At 41.7% G+C, this 27986-nt stretch overlaps 2 protein-coding genes across 15 annotated transcripts in view; both read left to right on the top strand.

The window, feature by feature from the left end:
• The first annotated feature begins 870 nt into the window (after window positions 1-870).
• ush1c (Usher syndrome 1C) lies at window positions 871-23267 on the top strand. 6 transcript variants are annotated; one of them, XM_052060039.1, is made up of 27 exons: window positions 871-988; window positions 5365-5432; window positions 7181-7324; window positions 7449-7587; window positions 9395-9503; window positions 9589-9613; window positions 9704-9761; window positions 10114-10302; window positions 10384-10443; window positions 10739-10795; window positions 11728-11870; window positions 13415-13480; window positions 13567-13709; window positions 14286-14335; window positions 14582-14746; window positions 14916-15032; window positions 16257-16910; window positions 17304-17351; window positions 17448-17576; window positions 18632-18697; window positions 19475-19516; window positions 19889-19942; window positions 20075-20174; window positions 20344-20453; window positions 21372-21427; window positions 21608-21706; window positions 22549-23267. In XM_052060039.1, exons 1-26 carry the CDS (start codon window positions 953-955, stop codon window positions 21693-21695), a joined length of 2916 nt encoding a protein of 971 aa, XP_051915999.1. In that variant the 5' UTR covers window positions 871-952; the 3' UTR covers window positions 21696-21706; window positions 22549-23267. The 6 variants fall into 6 exon arrangements, with proteins under 6 accessions (XP_051915999.1, XP_051916004.1, XP_051915998.1 ...); XM_052060038.1 differs by lacking the exon at window positions 871-988 and adding an exon at window positions 4916-5291; XM_052060040.1 differs by lacking the exons at window positions 871-988; window positions 18632-18697 and adding an exon at window positions 4917-5291.
• A 443-nt stretch (window positions 23268-23710) lies between these two features.
• The window catches only part of abcc8 (ATP-binding cassette, sub-family C (CFTR/MRP), member 8), a 58845-nt gene continuing 54569 nt past the window's right edge, over window positions 23711-27986 (top strand). For 3 of the 9 annotated variants that reach the window (XM_052060026.1, XM_052060020.1, XM_052060025.1), the window contains exons 1-2: window positions 23713-24590; window positions 26604-26766. In XM_052060026.1, coding sequence (XP_051915986.1) covers window positions 24570-24590; window positions 26604-26766 — 184 coding nt within the window. In that variant the 5' untranslated portion in view covers window positions 23713-24569. Of the gene's footprint in view, window positions 24591-26007; window positions 26473-26603; window positions 26767-27986 lie in introns of all 9 variants that reach the window. The other 6 variants (XM_052060022.1, XM_052060024.1, XM_052060021.1 and 3 more) reach the window with 6 other exon arrangements.

Here is a 27986-nt window from a genome sequence, read left to right as displayed (position 1 = left end):
GTTTTGTACTTAACGGTATCAATGTAAATAAGGACCATATCACTGTAATGTCTGTAAAAAGTGGTACTTGTCATCTACATTGCGTACGTCTTGAAGATAATATTTGTAATGTAGAAAATAAAAATACGTCTGGATTATTCGGACTCATGATTAAACATTAGCCAACTGTTACATACCGTAGAGCTGTTTGGTGTCTCTTGTTGTTCGTTGCAATTGTAGCAGTTTGAAACCCGGAAGTCTACACTTATTCGTCTTCTTTGGGTTGAGACGGGAGAGGTAGTAACTACTACGCCACCTAGCAGTAGATAAAATAATAACAACCTACGACAACATAAACAAATGTAGTTGGTCAACAATAATAACAATATTGTTGACAAACAATACCAATAATACAAAAATGCTATACTGTATTAGTATTACTCCTAGGCCTACCACAAGTAAATTTAGAATTTTACAAGTCCTACAGTATCATTTATGTTTTGTTCTTCATGCATGCGTTTATTTATTCAGTCATTTATTTTCTCTCCAAAATGTTTCGCCCAATCTAGAGACCGCGGATAAAGGTTTTTACGTATGCTTATCTGACTCTGGACTATGCCTTCTGATGTTGAGGATGTTGTGAAGTGTACTATTTTAAAATGAAACTAGTTTAGACCTGATTGAAAATGAATCTTATTTTTTGGGCTTCTTGGAAAGCATGCAATAACGCATATGATTTAATTCAAATACTATTTAACAACCCGGATAAAATTATCAAAATACAGTTTCCTCTATTTCTGTGTCAATAATGTTCCCGTTTCAATTGTCTTTATTGTGAAGTCACTGCCGGAAGTTATACTGTACGAATAGTATCTTTACATACTCGCCTGGGTTTACTAGGGTCAAATTTAACCCTCACAGGCAGCTCACGTCACTTCGTTGGCTAAAATTTGTTCGTTTCTCTTTCCTTGCAATGGAGCGCAAAGTTGCTCGTGAATTCAGGCACAAGGTAAGGCATAAAACATGTTTCAGTTGTTTATCTCACGCTACAAGATGTAATTTATTGAAAGTCTACCTGTGCGGCTGAAAGTTGAAAAAAAAAAACCTGTCCAATTAGTAAGTAATCAACATACGATTCTTTTTAATTTAAATATTACGATTCTTAGATAAATGCTGGGAGATTTCGAGGATACTTTCTAATCCGAGAGTAAAAAAAGCCTAAATATTGCTCTACAGGACATATAGTTGAGGTTTTTGGATCCTGAATTCTAATTCCCAGAATAACTTACTTAAATAAATTACTACAGTGAACTTATTATGTACTATTTTCTGATTTCTTTTGTCATGCATGATGTTCTATAAAATGTTATGCGAATGTAGCAGGCATTTTAGTTTTCCATGCATCACAGAAATAGCTCTTAAAAAGCTAAGTTTGACAACAGAGGAAGGGAATATGATATGGCTTGAGTGTTTTTACCCTCAGTACGTGATGGATATCACCATACAACCATCTGTGCTGGACTCAGACGCACAGTGGCTGTTGATAAAGGGCAAACTGACACTGAATAATGTAGATGTGCCAGAGATGAGCATCTGAGCCGGAATAAATTGGGAATTCAAGGGTTTAATTAGGGGCTGAATGAGGAGAGGCTTTGTTCATTGCTGTGTTGTTCGGCCTCGGTGTTTGAGTTTCAACTGAGTAGGCCCCGCTATGTGTAATTGCACGACTGTTGAATGCACATTTGTTTGGGAGGTTGAGTTCTGTTCATTTTTATACATTGCAGTGGGGAACGATGACTAGTTCCCTGCTGCAATTATAAAAATAAATTAATTATAACAGGAGCCTACTAACCACACATGGCACTTTTTCAAAATGGCTGTGTGTGGCTGACCATCCTTTCTGTTATTGGTTTATGGTGTCAAAGTCCGTGTGCTGTTCAGGCAGGAGTGTAGAAAGACGTTTATGGCTGTCATAAACGGCATGTAGATCCACCCAGCTATCCATCCATCCACCCATCCATTTTGTAATCCACTTATCCCCACAAGGGTCGCGGGCGTGCTGGAGCCTATCCCAGCTGTCTTCGGGCAATAGGCAGGGTATACCCTGAACTGGTTGCCAGCCAATCACAGTGCACACATAGACAAACAACCATTCATGCTCACATTCACACCTAGGGACAATTTAGAGTGTTCCATTAACCTGCCATGCATGTTTTTGAATGTGGGAGGAAACCAGAGTACCCGGAGAAAACCCACAAAGGCACGGGGAGAACATGCCAACTCCACACAGGACTGTGCTGCCCCATGTAGATCCAGTGCAGTGGCGTGCGGTGAGGTTCATGGTTGGTGAGGCACCGACTCCTTTAGTGTCAGATTTACAAATGTATCAACCAAAAGCAGTAGCTTATTCAATTGGCTACTGGTTATTTCATATCCAAAATTTGACCCCATGGGTAAAAATACAATATTCTATTGTATTTTTCTTAGACTAATTTATTTTGTTATAAGATTTTGACAGGCTCTGCAGTTTGGTGTCATAAAAATGTTGTGACATCTCATTAAATTTTGTACAGTCGACCAAACCGAGGAAAGCTAGCTCACAAAATGATCAAACCTAGTTTTCATCTGAACACTGATGTTGACCATAATCTTGTCGAACATTTGTTTTCTCTCGTCTCTCACCGACTGATTTCTTCCACTGTTGTTTCGGCCAAGTGTGCTGCATTTCTGCTCAAATCCCTCATACAGTGTGTTAAAGTCCCGTCTCATGCGTTCAACAACTCCGATGGTGTCGTGGGTTCGCGCACAACCATATCCAATGTCCATGACTTTGTTTTGCAGCACTCTAAAAAGTGCAACAGTTTCACTGAAAATGCCCTCATACGCCATCATTAAAAAGCATGTCGATGCTTCTGACAGCCATCGATTATACCCAAGACCATCATTTGAGTATCATTGTCCCAGCGATCGGGATCATAGGTTTGCGCTACTAGTTTTTTAACACAGCTGTTTTCTCCAACACTTCCAAGACATACGCAGCTACAGCAGGGGCTCGCCTATCATCACTTACATCATCAAATCCTAAAAATGCTTCCACCACCACAGTCCACTTCACTTTTGGCAACATAGCGCAAAATAACAGATCTGTGCTTTGTTTGTGATATCCGTAGTCTCGTCCAACTTTATGGAAACAAATGGGGCAGCATTGATCTCTCTTTTTAGATCATTTATTATCACATCACCGAAAGCTTCAATTATATCGTTCTGTATTCTATTGGTCAAGTATCTTGGGGTCTTGTTCACGAGTGGGGGTAGGAGGGAGCGGGAGATCGACAGGCGGATCGGTGCAGCGTCTGCTGTGATGCGGACGTTGTATCGGTCTGTCGTGGTGAAGAAGGAGCTGAGCCAAAGGGCGAAGCTCTCAATTTACCGGTCGATCTACGTCCCAACCCTCACCTATGGTCACGAGCTATGGGTCGTGACCGAAAGAACGAGATCCCGGATACAAGGGGCTGAAATGAGTTTTCTCCGCAGGGTGTCCGGGCTCTCCCTTAGAGATAAGGTGAGAACCTCAGTCATCCGAGAGGGCCTCAGAATCGAGCCGCTTCTCCTCCACATTGAGAGGAGCCAGATGAGGTGGCTTGGGCATCTGATTCGGATGCCTCCTGAGCGCCTCCCCGGTGAGGTGTTCTGGTCATGTCCCACCGGGAGGAGACCCAGAGGAAGACCCAGGACACGCTGGAGAGACTATGTCACCCAGCTTGCCTGGGAACGACTCAGGATCCCCCGGGGAGAGCTGGAAGAAGTAGCTAGGGAGAGGGAAGTCTGGGCTTCCCTGCTAAAGCTGTTGCCCCCGCGACCCGGCCCCGGATAAGCGGTAGATGATGGATGGATGGATGGGTGGATGTATTCTATTGGACAAGCCAGAAAGCACACTGGATGAGTCCAAATGTCTAGCTAACCTCTCATCTTTCTCATCAAAAGCATGTGATAGTTCTACATAATCGCCACGTTTAGAAGAGCTTACCCTCTCGTCGTGACCACGAAATGCCAACTCCCGTTTAGCGAAAAAGCAGGTTGCATGAATGAGGTCTTTCACAATCTCTCGGTTTTCCCTTACCTTGGCATTGCGGATGCTAACGTTGAACCTCCGCTGTTCGTTCAATGCCAAATCGATCCTTGCGCTTTTTATATCACAATATCCAGACAAATCGAGAACAAAAGGCAGGGAAAACAGTAAAGACGGGTTTTCGAAGGACAGCCACATCACTGTTCTTTACCACTCCGTTTGAAAAGTTGTCCGGGCTGTCCCGTAGTTTGAAGCAAACCTTTTCACTCCGGCGTTGGTCTACCTGTGTTAATCACGTCCACTTTTGACTGAAAGTCAAGTTTTGAGAAGTTTTTAAGCTTCGATATATAATCCTTTTCTTCCATTTTGGCTGTCCGACGTAGCAAATTTAAAAAAGGATCGCACTTGACTCGCCTGGCGCCTCTGCACAGAAGAAGAGCGCAACGTACCTGTTTGCTCACCTACGCCCTCTTAATTGCGGCAGAGAACGATCTGCCGCAACCTATGCCTTTTCACTGCGGTTTTATTTCCCATCAGCAAATCTAAATATGTCACAAAAAACATTAAACATAAATGTTTTAAAAACATTAGCCAGACTTAAGAAAAGCAGATCAAATAAATGTATCTGCAAATGTTATATTGCTGATGTGCAGATGTACGGCAAGCAGGACGTGCCAGTTGCATGTATCAACCCAGTTTGTGATGATTGCGCAATGCAATGCGCGTTCAGAGGTGCGGCACTGCCTCACCTGCCTCCCCTGACCGCACGTCCCTGATCCAGTGACATATAATTGTCACAATAGTGTGCCTGTATAAGGTGAAGTTTCCATGTTTTGAAACGTAGGTAGCTCTATCTTGAGCATTAATTAGTCTCATGTACATTATTTGTGCAGTTTTTAAGTTGTGTGTGAATGACTTAAGAGTGTGACTGTTTACCCCTGTGTCTGAGATGTAAGATGACACTCCTGACCTTCCTTCTTCAGCCTCCCCTACTGTACTGCTATTATTCCATTGCTGTGGTTTGTTGGGAGAGGACCAGCAGTCTAAAAGCTTCAGTAGAGAAGCATTATCATGCTCAACATAGCGCAAACCTTTCAGAAAAACTAAGAATGTTAGTGGAATCTTAATCTTGCAGGGAAGTTATACATAGTATACTGAATTGTAAACAAGGAAAATGTGTTACATTAGTGACTGGCCGAAGCGCTTTTTAAAAACCATCCTACGACATCTGAGTCGTCATCAGGTTTGTAGTACGACTCCTGCTATGACATGTCTCACCTCATGCAGTGATTAGGAATGTTTTCACTGTCTTGCAGGTGGAGTTGTTGATTGAAAATGAGGCTGAGAAGGACTACTTGTATGATGTCCTCCGCATGTATCACAAGTGAGTAATTGCTTATGTGTGTTTGTAATTGCATGAATACTCTGGTCTTGGTGCTTTCTATTATTTTTGTTTATTTTTTAAAATCATAATAATACTGACCAAGTGACTGTAAATGGTGCTTTTACTGAATAGTGGGTAGCATATATACATACCATCCTTTGAAAGTAAGAAGAATTTACACCTCTTGTTTGCCCACACACCCCTTTGCAACCTTTTAGCAGTTTGGAAATAAGATCTTTGTCCATTGTTTTCTTACCCTTCAATAAATTGACGTGTAGAATGATGTCCTTTAGGATTTCTGACTGCAACATAGTTTTCTGTGTGCTGTGGGGGCTGGGTGCAGGTCTAGGTTTCAATCATCTTTGTACCCGTGTTCCCGTGGCTTAAGCCGCTTATCAGTTTCCACTGTACCCTGACAAGCCTGGCCAGTTTTTCACAAAAGGCCCACGTACACCTTCCAAGCAATGATAAAATGGCAATGATTAATTATTCAATGGGAGAAGATTTTGTACACTTGTGTTAACCTTGTTGCTTTCATGTGTGTGGGTTTTGTCTTGAAATGGACACATAATTTGGTTTGCCTTTTCCATTGGTGCTCAGATTTCAACAGTTTTTTAATACTCCTGTAGTCTCTAAAGTTCTATACTGCATTATTATTACACATTGGTGTAAGCACGTTTCATGCATTTGGCATAGAAAACTAAGGTACAAAGATTTTGCCCCCTGCCCCTCCAAAATATTGTCCTCCAACTACTTTGTTACTAAAACTATATCAAAAAAATCTTTCTCCATCCTAATGTAAAAATAATAAAAACAACAATGGCATTTGTTACTTTTCCATTATTTAAAGGAAGTTCATCAAAGAAAGAGACCTTCTCCTTTATGTGGGATTCTAATTAATCAATGGGTGAAATCCACAAAAGACGCATTATTTTTTCAAGTAAAAAGATTCTCTTTATTTTATCTGTAATGAAAACAAACTGCATTTTTAAATTTCACAGTTAAAAATGCACTTCGAATTAAGTGGCAAAAACAGTTGTCATTTTATGTTATGTTAAGCAGTCTTGTCAACATCTGCTGAATATAACTATTAAAGTAACATGTCATTTACTTTTACTTTTAAACTCAAGTAATTAGTTAAGTAACTGAGTTACATTTAAAAGCGAGTAACCAGTAAAGCGACTAAGTTAATTGTAGTCAAGGTTAATTGTGGCGCCACTTATTACTACCCGCCTGCTGCTCAAGGTTTAAAGGGAAAGTCAACCCAAAAAATGTCTTTACAATAGTATGTTCTTTGTGCCTTCACTAATGTAAACGCGGCATTGTGATTCATATTTCTTACGAGGAATATAAGTTAAGCAGCTAAATCCACCCGTTGTTTTTAGCCATCTCAGGGGGCAGCCATTTTGCCACTTCCTGTTTGCTGAAAATGACCTCGCAGTTGCTCACTGGTTTTCTGAAGCTGAGGCATAATTGGCCCGCATCAGAGCCCTGAGTAACTGTGATGTCATTTCCATTCGACGGCAAGTGGCAAAATGGCTGCCGCCCGAGATGTAATAAAATGGGTGGATTTTACTTCTTAACTCATATTCTACATAAGCAATATTAATCGGAATGCCATGTTTGGACTAGTGCAGGTCCATAGAACATATTCTTGAAAAGAAAAGTTTTGAGTCGACTTCCTGTTTCGGGTCTCATCATGTCTAATTAAATGAAATAAAAGTAGCTTTCTAATTGCTTTGTGACAGGTCCATGGATTTGCCTGTGCTTGTTGGGGACCTGAAGTTGGTAATCAATGAACCAAAGCGTTTGCCCCTGTTTGATGCTATCCGACCGCTCATCCCACTCAAACACCAGGTCGAGTACGACCTGCTAACCCCGAAGAGGTCCAGGTGTGTCGAACGGCATGCATTTCTCAGCTGCAGTTTGAATCATTAAACTCATAAGATCTCTCTTCATGACATATTCATTCTGTTGTTACCTTTCTTATGTCCCCTATGACACGCACGGGTTCAGGAAGCTGAAAGAGGTGCGATTAGATCGCACACATCGTGATGGACTGGGTTTAAGTGTCCGAGGAGGGCTGGAGTTTGGCTGTGGTCTCTACATATCACAAATTGTCACAGATTGTCAGGCTGGTAATGTTGGTCTTCAGGTTTGTTTATTATCTGTTTTATGTTTCCATAATGCTGTATATAAGAGGCCAGACTTACAATAAACCTCTGCTCTTGAAATAGTATTTAGAAATGTGTACCATGCAGTACTCGATATGACGTGTACTGATGTATTGTATGTGGTTCGAAATATATCAGTTGAATGATGTCATCTGTCACTGTTACATCAAAAGAACGGCGAGAGTGGAGTTGTTTTATTATCGCGTCATGACACATTTGTCCATTCGAGCAGTGTTTTTCAAACTTTTTTGAGCCAAGGCACACTTCTTTCATTGAAAAAAAAATCTCTCATTGAAAAAAATCTCGGGGCACACCACTAGCTGAAAATGTGAAACCCCTCCTCCCCCGCGCTTATTTTAACAATTTACGTGTTATATTGTTACTATAACCGTTTTTAAGATAAGATAAGAAAACCTTTATTAGTCTCGCAATGGAGAAATTCCCGATTCACAGCAGCAAAGTTATGAAAGGAACAACAAAATATAGGAGCTGCTGGAAAGGCAGACACTCACGCGGCGCCATTTTAAAGTCAAAATAACAAAAATAACACATAGGACACAGACAGTCGTGCAATCTTCACCACTTGTCTGCATTGAATTGCAATCAAATGAACACAAAGAAAACAGTATTTTATCATCTTTCAAATGTATTGTTTCACCATCGGCCTGCATTCATGCGTCACAAATTCGCTTGTCTCTCGTCGCAACACAAGGCAATTGGCTAGCTGTTGCTGCTCCGTAGCGGTATGGGAGGTTACCACACAATTACTTTCTGGGCGAAAGACCGCACAGGCATACAAATTGGATATTTTCCTGCGGCACACCAGTGTTGAAAAACACTGCACTAGAGGGTACAATGTCCTCTGTTTGTTGAACAAATGACACAGCATTTTCCTAATGACAGAAGAGATAGAAGAAATTCTGTCATGACACTACTGTAATGTGTTTTCCATTCTTCTGACTTCTTAATTTTAATTTGCCTCAGTAGTAATCAGACTTCAGGCATCTCATTCAGTTTTTAATGGCAAGGACAATGAGGAAACCCAAATCTCAATGGATCTTTGCTGCAGAATTATGGCTCGGTATATTTGTCTCAAAGGGTATCAAACAGCGATCAAATTGTTCAGTGTAATATTCTCTCCTTGTGAGAAGTTGTGTCGGGTTGGGTCTTAGAAAATAATACTGTTGGCGAAAACAACAGAACCGTCTGACGTGGTCTAAAACCGGGGTCACCAACGGCGGTACTCGATGGCCCCTATCCACAGTGTTTTAGATGTCTCCCTCCCCCAACGCACCTGATTCAAATGATCGTCTTATCATCAAGCTCTGCAGAAGCCTGATAATAATCCTGATCATTTAAATTAAGTGTCTCGGAGAAGAGTGACATCATTTTATAGGTGCTCTCAAGGACCGGAGTTGGTGACTCCTGGTCCAAAGTAATGAGCCACTTAATCATTACATCCAGTTGTTTTATCAATCCTACTATTTTAAAGTTTATCTATTTATCTAACACATACTTTAGCTGCTGGGTCTATCCTTACAATCATGTGGAATGTCCACATGGTAGATGTGCTTCATCAGCAAAATTGTCAGCGAGATGGAGGGCATTGAATAAATTTTACAGTGAAGATGTAAGGCCAGTTCCAATAAGTATAAGCAATTCATGGGGACCAGTAAAGCCCATTCTTTAAACAGAATGGAAAATTGATGCAAATTGCAAGGCTAACAGCTATTTCAGGAAATTCTGAATGTATTATTCATGCTATTCCATTCTGTATTGATACTCAAGGTGGGTGATGAGATTGTTCGCATCAACGGATACTCCATCTCTTCCTGTATACATGAGGAAGTCATCAGTCTAATCAAGACCAAGAAGATTGTGTCGCTTAAAGTCAGACGTGCGTTAATCACACACTACAGTATGAGTCATGTTTTTGTGTTTTTCAAAGCAATATTATTATGATTACTTTTTACTTTTTGTAGATGTGGGGATGATTCCTGTAAAAAGGTACATTGCTGCTTATAATTTTATCGAACCTTTTTTTCCAAGTTATCGTTCTGCAAGTGAGACATGATGATCACTGTCTCGTGTGTTTAGTTCCTCAGATGAACCCCTCAAGTGGCAGTTTGTCGATCAATTTGTGTCAGAATCAGGGGTGAGTAAGAATCAGTAAGGTGTCATAAGACACTTTCATTCACTGCACCTTTTCAAGCGTAGCTGCAGTATCATGGTAACCAACAAGGATCAAGTTGATATTGATACTATCCAACCCCAGTACGGTAATTATTTTATAAATGGTAAAATCCAAGACAGACAAAAAAAACACACACACATCAAAATGACATTTCTGACAAGGGTATATTTTGTCATATACTGTATGCTCAGTTGTGATAATATAATCAAGCCACGCAAATACGGTAACAGAAAAGACTTGACCCTTTACCTCTTATAATGGTCACCAGTCAGCTCTTGCAGGTTCTGTTGTTCTTGCATGATTTGCAACCCAGGAGAAAAAAAGCAGTGTTGCTGGTTTGGCATCGATTGGGGGGAAGGAGATCAAAGAGAAGAAGGTTTTCCTCAGCCTTGTCGGGACCAAAGGTATGGGCATCAGCATCTCCAGTGGTCCCACACAGAAACCTGGCATCTACATCAGCAACGTCAAAGCAGGCTCGCTATCTGCAGAGGTCGGACTTCAGGTGAGTGCCCCCAATCTCCAGGTGATCTGTGGGGCTTCCTGCCGTCAACTGCAAATGTCCGTATGTGTGCGCAAAATATAGATTGGAGACCAGATTGTGGAGGTGAATGGGGTAGACTTCACCAACGTGGACCACAAGGAGGTAAACGCAGAAAGTATGCCTTACAATGACATCTTAGGTTTGACCATGCTGCCCTTTCATTTCCCTTTTGATACCTCAATAAAATTTGTATTCATGTAGTCAAAATGGTTTAACAAGAGAGCGTGTCTTCTATTGTAAACTAGGACTGTAAATTTGTGTCTGATGGAAAGATACCGTCAGAACTGTTTACTGTATCCCACATTATTTTTGTCATGTGACTGGATTGTAATACCTGTAAAAATCATTGAAACTGGGCCTTATTTCAGTGTCTTTCTTTATTTTCTGACTCTACAAGGCTGTGCGAGTCCTCAAAAGCAGCCGAAGCCTGACCATTACAGTTCTGACAGGAGCTGTAAGTACATTCTAACATTACATTATGACATTTGTGTTTTGAACTTTTGTTGTACATTTCACTTGCCATGTGGGCTATTCACTCCATTTTTAAAGAGTAGACAATCTGTACCATTTATGGAAATAACATTGTTCAAGTTGCAATCGAGTAAAATTCCCTCGGCCAATGATAGTTGTGGACACAAATAGAGCATGTTCATTTTGTTATATGTACCCTGGCATTGAGCCACATCCCTGTGTTTTTATGGCTCTATCATTCAGACTTCCCCTTGGTCTCTCATCATTTACCACCAATCACACCTTTCATGAGCTTGTTCATGTCAGGCTGTTGATGATGAAGGTGTAATAAATGACAAGCCGCCTCGTCTTATTTACTGTGTCTGTCAAATGCATTTGTGTTTGTATTTTCCTTTTCTACATACTGTATGCAGAATGTCTTCCTATGGATTAATAAAATTTGAGAATGTATTTCAAGATGAGTCCTCATTAAGAGAACTCGAGAGAGGCTAGACACCCCCCCCCCCCCCCCCCCGGATTGGTTGCTAATCATTCTCAGGGCACAAATTGTCAAACAATTCACACTCACATTCACTGCCAGGTTGTGAAATTAACCCATGCATCATGTTTTAGGTATGTGGGAGAAAAACGGCCTACCCTGAAAAACAGACAAAAGCCACTAAGTGTTTTCCCAAATGAGATTCTAACGCGGATCCCTTGACTTTGAAGCAGATGTGCAAACCATCAGTGAAGCTCTAAGATAAAAAAATATATATAAATATTTTTTTTCTTCTTTCTACCCACAATCTTGCTGCTGTAGGCTGTAAACTTTTGTGGGACAAATAAAGGATATCTTAAAATGTGACATTGGCTTCACAGTCCAGGAGGTTGGTTGGCTCACACCATTCTATTCTCTGGTTCATGCTGGTTTCTTAGGGCAGCGAGCTGTTTATGACGGACGAGGAGCGTCTGGCAGTGGAGGCACGCAGGGAACTAGAGAGGCAGGAGCTGATGCATCAGAAGAGGGTGGCTATGGAGACCAACAAGATTCTTAAAGAGCAGCAGGAGAAGGAGAGACAGTAAGTTCCTGAAGGTTTAATCTTCTATATATATATTGCGCGTCGTCCCGCACGCGGTCTATCCTTCCGTCTGTCCCTTTTCAATACGTACCTACTTCACCGCGCCGCTGCGCGCCGCCACTGCGCCGCTCAGGCAGTGGCTCACTACGATCGCGCGGGCATCTTAGCGAAAAAATGTTGTCTACCCACAAGCATTGCAATGAAATTGTTAGTTATTTAGTAGAGCTAAACATCTCTTTATTTTCGCGATAAGCAATGAAGATGAACAAAAAGTTGAACCAAGCAACAACACTTTTGTGGGCCGAAGGCCCACCTTACCAGCCTTCTGCAGGAACTAGCTGATGAGCCGCCCGGAGGGCGGCGAACCACCACCTTACCAGCCTTCCGCAGGAACTAGCTGATGAGCCGCCCGGAGGGCGGCGAACCAGCTAATGGCTCTATAATAGTGAGCTGTCTATTTCAACCCTAAAAGAAAATGTAACCCACCTAAATTGTTTGATGACTTCACAGGACTGAAATGATGCTTTGTCTTCATGAACAAATTATGTCCCTTGCTTCCAGTAAACAAGAGCAGTTAAAGCATGTGTGTTTAAACACTTGTAGCAAGGTTTGGTTCGATTAAAACAAAGTCTGGTACAATTATTGTCACACTATGGTTCATTTGGTCAGGTGTGGGGGCTCAGTGGTTTGGTTCACTTAAGATTAAATATGAATGCTGCATAAATAAGGTGGATGGGGATAAAAAAAACAGCAAAAAGCACAGGGAAATAACAGGCTGTGACTTTATGTTGATGCTTTTTGGCGGCAATATGTATTAAGTAGTTTGTATGTAGATCATTACAAATACTTTTAAGAACACAAGGGGGAGTGGACAAAGTTGTGCATCACTTGGTTCTTTGGTCCGCACCCAAGTACTGAACTCCAAGTGCAAACATAGCCAACTACATTTTTGCACTTGGTTTTAGTTTCATCCAAAGTTCAGTCTGTTATACGAGCATTATCTTATTACTCTGCTGCATCTCTCTACTGGATAGAGTAGCTGATGGTGAATTTTGATGTAAGGCAGTCCGGCGGTCAATTCATCTTCATGGCACAATGAGAATGGAATTGGAAAAACACAGATGTGACATGTTAAAAATAAGTGTTCAAAGTCATTTATGTTTTCTATTTACAGGAACTGCCTGGAGCACATTCTTCTTTTTAAATGGGTAAACAAAACAAGGTTGCCTGAATTGGCTTTATGTAAAAGGAAATAGATTTGAAGGTTTAAATGGACAGCAGACAGGCTGTGCACTGACTCAACCCATGTGGGAAACAACAATTTGTGCAAGATGTACTACATTTTAGATTTATTTGTCTTGTCTCTTGTGATTGCACTTAACATGCAGAAATATTGGGTACAGATTAATATTGCTGTATAAAACCCCCAGAGGAAGACTAACACATTGGATAAAATGCTTTCATACTGTATAATTACATTTTACTTCAACTACTGTATGTTGTGTGGAGAGTTAAACAATGTGGGCTTTACATTTTATCACCAGAAGGAAAATGGAGATCTCACAGAAGGCTGCAGAGGAAGAGCACCGCTACAAGCAGGAGATGGAGAGGTAATCGGTTGCATTCCTGCTGTTTAAGACAGCATTCAACATCTGCATGCTAAACCGATGTTTCCGTACTTTGTCATCCTCTTTAGGATTGAGGCTGTGGAGAGGAAACACCACAGAGAGTGGGAAGAAGACTATGGTGCCACCGAGCGGCCTCAGGCTCCTCAAAGGAGCCCATCACCCAGCCCACTTGAGATTACAACCACTCAGTCTCCAAAGGCCAAAAGTTCTCGTAAGCCCCCAAGTTGGATTTTCTACCGCTGCATGAAGATTTCACCTTCTTCATTTCACTTTGAGCTTTCAGCAAATAGCTCTAACCGAGCATGATTTTTTTTTTAATCACTACTGTGTGCTGTGCTGCTTCTTATCAACGTCCAATAAGATGATGAAGCCAGCTCATTCACAGACGAAGCTAATGAGGAAGAGCAGGACAGCCCAGTGAGTGTGGATAAGTAGAATGTGAACGTCTACATGTATAAACAAACCTGGGCTAGACTTCCTTTGACAACCTAGTCTAATTATTATCCCCATAATCCTCAAATATTTTGTAGCTTCTTAACCGAGCACAGCAAAGGCAAGAGAGGTAGGTAGATCTACCAAAAGTAAATATGGAGTCATAGTTTTGGTAACATTTTCATGTGTGAAATGGTTTTGTTGTTGTAAATCCATGGGCATCGTCCATGGTTCAGTGCAAATAGACCAAGCCCTGATCTCTTCCCTTCCCTGCTTTTCTTGTTTGTGTGATGCATTATTATCTTCACTGACAGTTGTAACCAGTTAATGCTGAGCTGTTGTTTCATCTCCATAGCGTTTAGCTGGTTTTACCGATATGAGGGGAAACTTCCTTCATTCCGCAAGGTAATGTTGGATTGGATTGGATTGGATTGGATACAACTTTATTGTCAAATGTGCTCGGTGTGTAACATGCGCGTTGGTTTTGTTGCTGTGTGAGAGCTTATTTCAGATGGGTTCGAGTTTATAATCGCATGATAATTTCAGTGTTGTTTTATTTGTATTTTTTTGGAACGCGTGTGCCTGTTTTGCCATGGGGTTTGCAGTGATTGACAGAATTTGTTTCACATTGAAAAACTATTGGCGCTGCAGAAAGGCGAGAAGAAGAAGAAAAAGAAAAAAATGTCCAACACAGACACGCTGCTGGAGCAGAGAAAAAACAAAAAGGAGATGGAGTTTGAGCTGAAATTGGCCAAGGAGAAAGAAGAGATGTACGAAAAAGAGAAGCAGTTGAAGATCAATAGGCTGGTTCAGGAGGTACAATACACAGCAAACTGAATTTGCTATTCTTGCTCTGCACAGTATAGTAAATTTGTGTTCCTCTAATTGCTGAAATAATTGACATATTTCAAATAACACGAATGTGCCTTTGTGTGTAGATGTGTGGGGTTTTCGCCCATACTGAATTATAATGCCTGTATGTTAGGTTTCAGAAACAGAGCGGGAAGACCTGGAGGAGTCTGAGAAAGTACAACACTGGGTTGAGTGTCTTTGTCAGACTCGCTTGGAACAAATCTCTTGTGTGGAGAACGAGTCACCAGAGGTACCTAGTGAAAAAAATTGCAACCTATGTCGCTTTGATCTTCTAGACATCGCTCTAAAGATATTTTTAACTTTTTCACATGGAGTAAAATGCTGGATGTCTTAAGACCATTTAAAGGGACAGTGCGTAAATATCTGTTCATTATTTAACCCCCCCCCACTTAATTTCAATAATGAGCAAAATATATATTCTATCACATCAATGTATTTATTTTATTTATTTAAGTACAGTACAGGTGAAGTAATAACTAATTACATCGGGCGCGCCTCCCCTACACCATCTTTTTGCTAAGGATACCCCAAGAGACAAACTTAGCGAACGTATATACGGTCAACATGATGACTTGACCGTATGTAATAACGAGTCTGCACTTTTTACGTCACTTGAAGTATTATAACAATAGAAGTGCTTTGGGATGGCATGTTTCTTGAACCTCCGCTAATAAATTAATTTTAGATTCCAAAGTGTGGTATTTCCGAAGCACCTGAGTGTGTGTGCTAAAAAAGGGATGCGCTTCAAGCTGAGGTCGTTGCATTCTATTTGTTCACCAGTAGATGACACTAAACTCAACACATTGTACCATTCAAGCTCAGGCTCTCAAATTGTTTGAAGTGACGAATATTTTTTTTAAAACATGTCCAGTAGGGGGCGAGTTTAGTTGCTCATAAAATGTAATATTTTATGGTTGGTTTAGGTAATCGATGAGTTTCAATGTTTGTGAACATTGCCTCCAAGATGCGCGCACATCTTAATGATGTCGCTGTTGTTTGCAAAGACGAGCATTATTAATTGCATCCTCGGTGCAATTTTCAAGTCGTCAAGCTTGTAACCATAAATGTCGCCGTTTTTTTTCTGAAAGGGGTGTTTACCAGCAGGAATTCTGTAAAAGACTAGACCTCTGTGTGTGGTCTTTCCATTCTGACAACCCACGGCACGAGACTATTACTGCTCAGAAGTGTGTTTTCTGCGTCCAAGATGCCCGTGCAGCCAGAATTAATGAATGCATACGTCACATGAAACTGATCTTTGAGACAGTTTTCATGAAATTATGGCCAAATACATGCACGACTATTTCCCTTTTTAATTCACAGTGTGGACCAGATTTTTACTCATTTTAATGTGTACAGTTAAAACCAGACCACAGACGTCTAGAAATATTTACCTTTGCCACACATAACAAACTGTCAATACAGTATCGCAACATATTTTTATTGTGCTCTGAAGCTGTCACCACCACTTTCACCTTCTTCGGAGCCCAAGCTGAAACGTTTCCCTGGAGGTCACTTAGCCACGACTGACCTGGATGACATTAACTTGGATCATGTGGATCAGAGTCTGAAGGGGCCCCTGAAGAGACTAGCCCCCACCCCACCAGTTATTAGCCAGCCTCCCCCTCCTTTGCCTCTCCCGCCGCCTTCACCCAAACTAAACCCCACCATCCCCAACTATTCTTCGAAAGTATCTCCACAGTGCCAGCCACCGTCTGCGCCCATCGCTCGGAAACCCCCGTCTGCCTCGTCTCCCTTGCCCAACAAGGGGCGCAGACCTCTTCTATCACAAGCCCCACAACCACCTTCCTCCTATTATCCCCCTGCACCTCAATCAATCCACCCACCTTCATCCCCTCAGCCCACGCCGACACCTACCCCGCCGCCCCCGCCTCCTCCACCTCCACTCCCGCCGCCCCCGCCTCCTCCACCGCCCCAACAGCCTGAAGAAAGAGTAGGTGCCCCGAGTGGATACCGCCAGCACCATAATCTGTTTCCCTCCTCAAGTCCACCTGAGCGCCGGAGTGAATGGGAGGCGGGTGGCTACCTCCCAAGAGGCGGCCTCTACTCATCCAACCCGAGTGAAGTGTCCTGTCCTTCAAGTCCCAAGGTTCGAGCTTCTCATGTATGAGGCACAATTGTGTGTTCCTGAATGCATATCATGTTCCCTAACTGGGATGTTTGGTCATGGCATGACTTATTGGCTTGTTATAGAGTTCCCTTTAGCCTCAGGAAATGTCTTGAAGATGTTGACAGCTGGTATTGATTGGTAGTGGTTTTGCTATGATGATGCATTGTATGTGGTGTGCAGTGATTGGACAGTTTTCTGTCTTTTCTTGATTTCATAATGTGGCCATGCATAAAGCAAAATGAGATGAGGCAATATGTTTAACGTTATGGTTTAACACCTGATCCATGCTGTGAAAGTTAATAAGTGTGGGTCCAAAGACGTTTTCACTGTACACGGTGCAGCAACCTTTCATTGCATTTCACTGTGGTTCAGGTTATGAGAAATACTTCACATGCCAGTCACATTTCCACTCCTTCCTTGGTGAGTTACGCTGTTAAATTCTACATTTCATACTCGTCAATGTTTGTTATAACGTAACTGCAAACATTATTAAATACATTGACAATATTCCAATAGCAACTGGCACCTAGTCCTCCGAACCAAAGGAGTCCTATGATCCCCGTCATGTCGAAGCCCATCATGCTGCCCCAGTCGCAGGCCCACCGACCAGACCCGCTCAGACCTGCTGTTCGTTCTGATGGCCTGGTATGCTGTGACCCACCTGATTCCCCATACCAGGGTCATAAAGCACCATAGTTGCACATTTTATGGAAAATAATGTTTGTGGATCTGTAGCTTTTCGTATGTGTGTGCGTGTGTGTGTGTGTGTGTGTGTGTGTTTGTGCGCGCACATATAGAGTGTATAAATGTATGTATATGCATATGTACAGTATGTATATATATATATGTATGTATGTATATATATATATATATATATATATATATATGGTGGCCCGGTAGTCCAGTGGTTAGCACGTCGGCTTCACAGTGCAGAGGTACCGGGTTCGATTCCAGCTCCGGCCTCCCTGTGTGGAGTTTGCATGTTCTCCCCGGGCCTGCGTGGGTTTTCTCCGGGTGCTCCGGTTTCCTCCCACATTCCAAAAACATGCATGGCAGGCTTATTGGATGCTCTAAATTGTCCCTAGGTGTGATTGTGAGCGTGGATGGTTGTTCGTCTCTGTGTGCCCTGCGATTGCAACTGATTCAGGGTGTCCCCCGCCTACTGCCCGGAGACAGCTGGGATAGGCTCCAGCACCCCCCGCGACCCTAGTGAGGATTAAGCGGTTCAGAAAATGGATGGATGGATATATATATATATATATATAGTCGGCCACATAGCATAGTCATTTTTCAAATATTTTAGGAACACCAAAAATACTTTTAGAACACACATCATTATATATTATTTTTATTGTTTCTTTTTGCTTCCGCTTCCTTGTTCACCCATTTGTTTGTGTCGTTTCTTGTTACAATATCAATTAAAAAAAAACGTAAGTTCTAAAAATGTAGATTTTTTTTGTCTTTCAAAAATATTGAAAAATGACTCGTGCAATTATGCTATGTCACCACTATGTAATGAGCTTTTTGTAAAAATATATAAAAGTAAAGACATTTTAGAAATCAGTGTCAAAAATATGCTTAGGAGCACTAAAAGCCATCTCTGATTCAAATTTGCTGTTGACCAGTGTAATCGGGCTACGAAGTTGCCGGAGCGTCTTCATATTTTTCTCTTATTATTTTCATGTGATCTTGTGTTTCAGCCTGCAGAAATGTTGAAACGTATGGTGCCTTTCAACTCTTCTTTTAAATCAAGCAGCAAACCACAAGTAATTTAAGCTTCTGTGTTAAACAACCTTCCTAATTTTGACGTAGTCTTCCTCTATTGTTTCTAGCTGGGCACCAAAGTCCAGTGTTGGAGATGTTGAGAGAGGGACAGAGAGAGAGGTGTGTGTGTGTGTGTGTGTGTGTGTATATATAGTGTATACACACACACACACACACACACACACACACCTTTTTTTGTCAACAATTGAAATGTTTAACAACCTTGCAGATGTTAAGTAGTTCCATGTAGAGTTTATTGATAGATTTATCCTTGAATCATAAGTACAAGTGGTCATATTAATGACTTTTCAACAGTCGGGTTCCATTTTCACTTTTTACTTCCCCTTCTGCTTCCTTGACAAATTTCTTAGCCAAATTGTGATTGTGCTTCTCATCCAGAAATGATGAACCCTGGTAATTGTGTGCCACTCTTTGATGGTTCCAGTGGTTGTAATCAGTCTACAAGTGATTGTCCACTCTTTCAGAATCCCAACTAGAAAGGTTGTTTTTCTTTTTGTGGGTTTACCACTTTTCACTTCTAGTACCGCTCCAAGGGCAGGGAAATAACCAGCACATCATTAATACGTAGAGGAATAATGAGTGGCAGTAGCAGAATGAATCATCTGTCCTATCTTTTACCTACAGTAAAATTAAACTGGTTGTCAAAGGAAATGTGAGCACAAAACATTCAAATCCGTTGCGGCATCGTGTCCTGTTTGTGAATTCTTTATTGACATATATGGATGCACTCGATGTAATGCAGATTGATATTCCTCCAGGGCTTTCAGAAGTACATGGAAGACTTCGATCCCCACTCAATGGTATTGTATAAACACCTTAACATGATCAATGAGATTTTACGTGGTAGTCGTGTATGTAATGATAATGGGTAGTATACCAGTCCAGGATGTGCCCAACCTCTTGCCCAAGGTCTGCTGGGATAGGCTCCAGTTCACCCCAGTGAGGACCAGGAGCAAAGGAATTAATGATCAGGAAGAACAATGTATCGGTACAGCTACCACATAGTTTTTTTTTGTAAGATTGTAATTTATGTTTAAAACCTATTAAATGATCACAGAAATGAGAAGGTAACTCCTCTTGTAATTTGGCATCTCTGTTTGCTTACTATTGCGCTCACGTGTTTTGCGGTGCTTTTTCTTCCTTCTCATTTATCTTCCTCCCTGTGAAACAAGTTCTCATCAGACCAGATAGCAGGGCGAGACGTGAGATTGCTGCGAATCAGAAAGGTACTTACTCCGGATACATCATTATTATATACCGGTACATACATACATATATATACATGAAATGATCCTTAATAGGATGATTGTTGCCTTGTCACTAAATGTCAGGTGAGCATGACTGATGCTTGTGTTTAGGAGGGACAGCTTGACTTGGCTCTGGAGGGTGGTGCTGACTCCCCTTTGGGGAAGTTAGTGGTCTCGTCTGTCTATGAGGGAGGGGCTGCAGACAAGCACGGTTAGTATGAAGGTGTGATCATTATTAAGAAAGGTAATCTTAACCGCCTCAAGTTTCGTCAAGGTTTATTACTATACGGGTATGTATTTCATCCCTATAATGTGTATGTTCAGTACCAGTGCTATGAATTTATCTCTGCTAGCTAAATGTCTGTAATGTGCATTTGTAGGTGGTATTGTACCAGGTGATGAACTTATGGCTGTTAATGGGAAGATACTGATAGATGCTCCGCTGACTGAAGGACAAAACTCACTGGCACGAGCCTGGAATAGTGGAGGGGTACTGTGTCATTTCATTCAATGTCTTACTGTACCCCCCATCGAAACGTGAATAGTTAGCCAACAGATACTGTATACCAACAACATTACTGTTAAAAACATAACACAAATATAGCGTAACAACACATGGACCAAGGTGAAGCCATTACAGTTACAGTCAGTGCAGATCCGGACAAAGATCAAGAAATGTGTTTTTATTTTTTATTTTTCTATTAGAGTCCCCTTGCATTAAGGCCAAGTTGGGCAGGGACGTGACAGCACATGAATAAATAAACTTTACTTAGCAGTCGGCTTCTACTTTGTAATTTGTATTCTTGCTGCTTATACGACTACATCTATTTTCATGTCATGATTTTCAAGTCAGTCAAGTCAGATGGTCAACTATATAGTTTGAGGATTCTGTGCCTTGCTCACAAGCACCTCAGCACTGTTCGGGAAAACCACATTTTTAATCCCCAAAACAAAAACGAAACAAAAAAAGTCAACAAGACGTGTGGAATCAGAAATAGTCAATTACAAAGTAAGAGAAGTCCCAAAAAACAGATACAACAGTTCCCAAATCTGGCAATGGGCTGATCGAAACTGACAACATGACAAGACAGCAACAAAAACAGAAGCGATGAACTGACAAAGACGAAAAGAAAGGAAGGTGAACTGAATAGAAGGCACGAGTTGGGTGAGAGAGCTGATTGGTTGAAACAAGGGACCTGGCTGACGACAACAGGTGGAAACAAAAACCGAAGGAGTTAAACAAGACATGAAAAAATGGATCCAGGGAAAACATGACAATACATGAAACAAAGCCTAATTTAATCAAAGCAAAGGCAACAAAAATACTGATCAAGACACTTTCACTGTTGGCTTGGTGATATATATATTGTTTTGATCCGACACTAATCGAATCTGTCATCATTTTCAGGACTGGATCGATGTTGTTGTTGCAGTGTCGCCCCCAAAACATTATGAAGATGAAATGTACGTGTTCCCTTTTTTTTTTTACCTCTTGTTATCACTGTGTATTGCCGCATTTGCTGTTGATTGAAATACATCCCTATACTGTATCTGTATTATGGTGCCAGTAATTTAATATATGTAGATTGGGGAGAGAATATGATGATGCAGTTTGTTTCTATGTGTTTGCACATTTTTGTGCAGCCGAAAGTCAGTCAGTCCCAGTGTGAACAGAAAGGTGTTTGAAGGCAGTGCAACACTGTACAGGCACGGGTACCTGCTTCAGTCCTAACCCGCAACCCGGTAACTTGATCTGCTTTCAAACCTCCTCTTCTGCACAGCAGAGTGGATGTTGATGTTGTCTGTGGCATTTGCCCCCCCGCCGAACTCAAGCACATGTGACTGTCACTCAGGAGGAACAAAACTAGTATTTTTAATAATAATAATATAATAATACATTTTATTTATAAGCGCCTTTCAAGACACCCAAGGACACTTTACAATAGAGTTTCTTGCCACTTTTGTGGAAGTGGCAGCAGTGAGTAATGCATACGATAGACTTTCTTTTTCAGCCAAAGAAAAGAAAAAAAGAAAGTCTTCAGGCGATATCTCTTGATCCAACGTGCACTGGATAAAACCATGCTATTCGGGTGAAAACATTAACAGCTAATGTGATCACTGACCCATCCTATCATATATCTGCCAACCCTGCGTGCTTTATACAAACATGCAGCCACATGTGTGGCCTGTGTGGTATTGTCCTGTGCCCTGAGGTCATGGATGTTCATAAAGCAGACCGAGACTCCTGCCAGCCTCCGGGAGTTGTTCTGACTGAGGTTGTTCCTCGGGACTGTGACATGTTCTAGCATGCGTTGTCAACTAAGCGACTGAATGGGGGAGTTATCCACTCGTACACGCTGCTGTCTTGACCAATTATGCTCATTTTCATTTGGAAAGCTTTGCATCAATGCAGAATAAGTCGCACGAAAAGTTTTGGTTTTGACTGGACTATTATTTGCTTCTAAAACTCAGCTGCATGTGTGTTACATTGTTGTGTTGCAGAGTATCCTTAAGACAAAACATTTTCTCAGTGTGCTCGTATTGCCTTTGAGTAAACAATACATATCTTTTGTCTTCTCCAACAGAACCTTCTTCTAGTCTCTGCGTAGACCACCAGTCTGGTTAAGAAGATGGAGCGTTTTCATTCTTGAGGATTTCTTTGGGATTTACCTTATCGTTTCCATCATATCACAATAATGCACTTTCCTGCAGCCTCCTCATGCTTCTTTTTGCTCTTAGTTTGCAAATTTGGGACGGAATATCCCGCTGAGAGAGTGAATTGCCTTTCTCTTGATTTGTAAAGGATGCTCATGATCAGTACTCAATTTGATAAAGTAGTTTTCCACACCTCTGTGGGGCTGGGCTATGAAACCAAAGCCCCCACCCCTCTCCCTAAAAAAACGCGTTTATGCTTTCCTATATGCTTGTGTCTTAGTGGGAATAGATGTGTGTCGTATCTCAGGCAATTTCAAATCGAGTCAACTCAACTGCCGTTTACAGGAATAACAAAGGAATTAAGAATCCATATTTGCTGTCCAGTTTTGCCTCATCGTTAATGAAACTAGCAAATCCATTCATCCACCAATCTATCCATGGCAGGAAGAATCTAGACAAAAGCCACGCAAGCGCAGGAAGAATTTGAAGATTTGGTCCTTGAACCTCTCAATTGGGAGAAAAACATGCTGCAGAAAATGGCCAACATGAAATTCATACATTTGTTCTCATAAAAATGTCTAACAATGTTTTGCCACTTTCTTGTGTCATTTCCCGCTCAAAGATTCCCATTAAAAGTATTTGATCTTCATTTATGTATTTGTTTAAAGTACATTTGGATTGTGCTCGTTAAAAAAAATGTAGCTTGCAAACACGTAGGTGTGTTGCATCATACTGAGTATATTCATAGTTTTTTGTTTGTTTGTTTGTTTTACTACAAAGATATTTTGTAGAGACTGAGCATTGATATACTGTTTATTTTATGTTTTATTTTTATTTTTTTGCTGCATGCCAGACAAAATATCAAAGGCAGCTCTGAGAATGACACAGTCGGATGCAAGCATTTCTACACCACTGGACTATATTCTTATAGTATTCTACAGAGCTCCAAAGGGGACATGGAAGAGAAAAAAATGTTGCGTTCCCTTGCAAAGTGTTGCCTTACCTCGCATAGACTGCGAGGTTTTTTTTTTTGCAAGGGGGCGCTTAAAAAAAAAGTGTGTTAACTTACTTCCGGGTCATCTCCTGGGTAACTGAAAACAACAAACACGGATGGGGAGTTTAGTGGAATTTTACTTTGAAATTGGCTTGAAATACAAAGACATGAAATCTATTCTTGATCTGAAATACATTTTCCAAGTCCTCCTCCACAATTCTCTCTTTTTCCGGAGTAGTGTCGTCTCTCAATCAGTGCAGTTTTTTTTTACAGTCAGATCAGGGAACTATAATCGAAAATGAGTTTGACATCCCTGACAGGGAAACTAGTATGAAGAAGCAAAATCCTGTACTGACGGTCGACGTGTCTGAGTGTCCACAGGGGGCAATAGTGCTTCCCCCTTAAATTTCTACTTTCATACGTACATTCCTTCATGTCTTCAAACGTTATTTCTTGCACACATCTTGATGAGGTTATTTGCGGTGGTATTAAAAGAACATTTAAAATACATCTTAAAAAAAGTAGGTCAAACAATCTCCTCGTAACAGTGTGTGCCGTGTGTTTCATCCCTTTTCCCAGTTATGTAACCACACTGTGTAGTCATCTCCACTCGCGCTGCATACGTGACTTTTGTCCGGCTTCCATTTGCAGGATTAAATCGACCCTCTGCGAGGCTTTTGCTTGAACTGCTTGCCGGGAGGGGGGGGGGGGGGGGGGGTTGGGGGCACAAAGGGTGGGCCTGGGTCTGCCTTCTTTGCCTCGACTTCGATGTGATCTTTCACCTTCGCTGCACCCGACTTCAGCACCAAGGATAGCTCCAAGTCTGAAAAAAAACGCCTTCCGCCACCTGTCCAAATTTCGGATTTCTCTCCGAGCTCATGACAGGACGCCCCTCGGTATTTTATTGCCCTTTTCTCCGTCGGAAGTGACGTACGTGGCAATACTGAGAAGCCAACGATGATCTCACGATACAAACCGGTAAGTTCGTGATTGCCTGCCTCAACACTTGGGATGGTTATTCACACTGTTGCATTTTTATGACTAATCTCCCTGTGCAATCTTCATTTTTATTCAGATCAAAGCGGATTTATTAATGCTTAAATGTCATTATGTGCTGCAATGACACGAATTCAACTGTCGGATTTAAAGGCAGCTGCCTCTAAAAGTTGCACTCACTGCTCTAGAGATCATATCAAATCACGGATTGGTGCACCCCTGACCTAAAAAGTGAAGAGGATTCCTGTTGAGATGAGATCCAACAAATTCACCTTTCACCTCTTAGCCTGGAGCTCAAATGTACATTAGCTGAGTTGTGTGTGCTTTCCCAATTTGTCTTCCTGTCTTATCTTTTTGGACTGCATAATTGTTTTTTTTTCCCCTGCGCTGTCCAAGCTATGACCTACATTTGAGCGGATTTTATTCTCACCCTGTTTTTCCCTGCACACTGTCCACATGTACACCTTTGATGGAGGTTGATCATTGATGTAGGTCACCATCCAAGTTTGATTAATGTTCCTCTTGTAAGGACTTGATTCATTGATCCCCAAATATGCTTTTGGAGACATGAAACGGATTGAATTGAGCTGGCGGAGCATCCCTCCAGTACGCGGCCATATCAAGACATGGCTCTGAATGTGGGACAGAAAGGCGCAATAATACTGCATCAAAACATACATGTGATTGCATGCAAGTGTACAAGCGATGTAGTACTTGCATCACATCTTGTATCCATGGCGATTTAAAATAGCACTCACAGCTCATAGCAACTGCTCATTGTCACTTAGCCTATATGTACGCAGTGTGAATAAAACAAAAAAACCCCATTGGGAATGTCTGTGTCTCCATCCATCAATTTTCCGAACCACTTTATCCTCACAAGGCTCGCGAGGGGTGCTGGAGCCTATCCCAGCTGTCTTCAGGCAGTAGGCGGGGGACACCCTGAATTGGTTGCCAGCCAATCGCAGGGCACACAGATGTCTCTGTTTAGATGATATGATTGAAATCTGCTCCCATGTGAGTTTTACTGATCCTCTGAACAAGTTCCATGATTGGCTGCACACACCGTCTTCTCCCCAATGGATTGGACACACAACACATTGAACCCATGCAGGAATCTATTAATATTTCATGTCTTTTCTTACGTTTGCATCCTACCAATGGACGGTTGTGTGAGTTCTTTTTTTGTTTGAGGTCTACGTATATGTTTAATGAATGAAAACGAGAGAGAGGTAGGCAACTCATAAAACGGAGTTGGGATTCAGATTAGCATGCTTGTTCATGCTTCCTACAATTCTAAGATCTTTGCTCTCCCCATTGGGCAGACACCATCCCTCCTCTGTGTCTTCATCTCTCTGTGTTTTGCTCCCTCCCCCTCTTCATCGCCTGCCTTTCCCAGCGAATTCGTCCAGCCTGCCTGCACATTCAGCCCCTCCTGCTCTCGTCTCCCAAGGTCGCTCCAGTCTGAAAAGACACGGCAATAGCAGGTGCACTGCAGAATGCTGCCGCCGCTCTCCCTGTTAGTGTGTGTGAGAGCCATGTGAGAGAGTGTGAACGCGTTCCAACGGAGCTGTTCGGAGCTGAGCGAAAACTGAAGCCTCACTTTTAGAGTATGTGGGCAGTCGCAGGCAGACAGGATGCAGATGTTTGTCACCATCATGACCCCCAAAGCTGCTTAGACTGCAGAGGATTCGAGGGAGCTACCGTTGCACTGGACTGGGATTGTCTCTAACGCCCCCACCCCCCTTTCCCCCCACCTCCCGCCTTCCTTATTTCTCCTCTTCGTCACTGGATCCAAATTCTGCAAGCTGGAAGAACTGAAAGGAGGTCACAGTGGAAATTGCCAGGAGCTGCTGAAGAGGCTGTCAGTGTCTCCTTTAAAAAGACACAATTCTGCTTTTTAAAAAAAAAATATATGTGGGTCTCTCATCTGTCTCTGATCCCCCCTGTCATTCTCTTCCTTCTGCTTTCCTTCCTCATGCTGGCTGCATGCAGAGTCTCAGTTCCACCATGTCCTTGGCGTTCTGTGGGAGTGAGAATAACTCGGGTGCCTACAATGTGGACGGGGGGGTTCTGAACAACGGCTGTTTCCTGGACGCGCTCAACCTAGTGCCACACGTCTTCCTCCTCTTCATCACATTCCCCATCCTCTTCATCGGTGAGTTTTTTTTTCCCCACACCTCCACCAATCACATATACTGACATGAGCACAAGTCCATGCAGTGGGTCTCAAATTAGACACACGACAATAGGTTTGAGAACCTTCCCCCAATTTTGCTAATGACATGATGAATTCATCAATAATGATCTTCAACTTGATGGCTTCCATGGTTCCAATGCCTTCTAACATTGACAAACAAGTGTACCCCTACTAAGTGTATTGTCCAAGAACTTGAATACCCATTTAGCATGTTTGACTTTTTTTTTATCGACATGCTTCAGGCAGGTTTGAACATTTGTGCACGTTTTCTGGCCTAATGGTCTGTAGGTTTTTAAAAGATTTTGTTGTTACTTTCCTAAATCAGTCGTGGCCCATTTATTAGTTGTAAAGTTCAGTGTGTAACTGCCACAACTTTTGCTTCTCTGTGTGCTCGACCATTTGAGAAGGCTTGAAACATGAACAATTTGTCACTCTCCATAACTGGTTTGACACTGCCTCTGTGTTCCTGTTTCACATACACTGTATATATGAAATGCCATTACTGTGGACCATCCCCAGTTGGCTCTTCCAATGCCATATAATTGGAAAATTGTTTAATTATTATGGTTATTATTTGTGAGAGATTACAATATAATTGAAACATGCAACCCAAACGTTGCAAATTGTGAGAAAATGACGACACGCTGGAATTCATCTTAATGTGCATCAAAACTCAAGAAACATTTCGATTTTCATCTTTGCTGTTTTGTGTTGTTGCCACATAGGGGTACCGATAATGACAATCTGAAAAAATATAATGATAACCAGAGAACCGCAACTGCGTTATATGTGAAACATCATCTGACCAAACACAAAAACAGCTTAGCGGACTTCCTATATGTAGCCTGTGCCGCAACAATTAGCATAACAATGGCTTGAAGACATGTTGTTTTGAACCCGATCATGTTACAAATATCATATCCTATTTGTAAACATGAATGCATCGTAAACATTGGTTACTGTCACCTTTGGAAGCTATTGACACCATCTTGTGTAGAACATGACACTGTAGACCTTTACATTTCCTACATGTGCTGTGTCCTGGTGGCCTTTTGGTTTCCATCATTTACTGTCGCTACTCATGCCAGAAGGAAGTATTTTCACCTGTTTTCCATTACAGCTAGCTGCGCATGTAAGCGGTGTGACAGAGAGGAAAGCAATAATCACATCTCTGTCCT

The sequence above is a fragment of the Hippocampus zosterae genome, chromosome 3, assembly GCF_025434085.1.
Source record: "Hippocampus zosterae strain Florida chromosome 3, ASM2543408v3, whole genome shotgun sequence".
NCBI lineage: Eukaryota > Metazoa > Chordata > Actinopteri > Syngnathiformes > Syngnathidae > Hippocampus > Hippocampus zosterae.
This window is presented reverse-complemented; position numbering and strand designations above follow the sequence as displayed.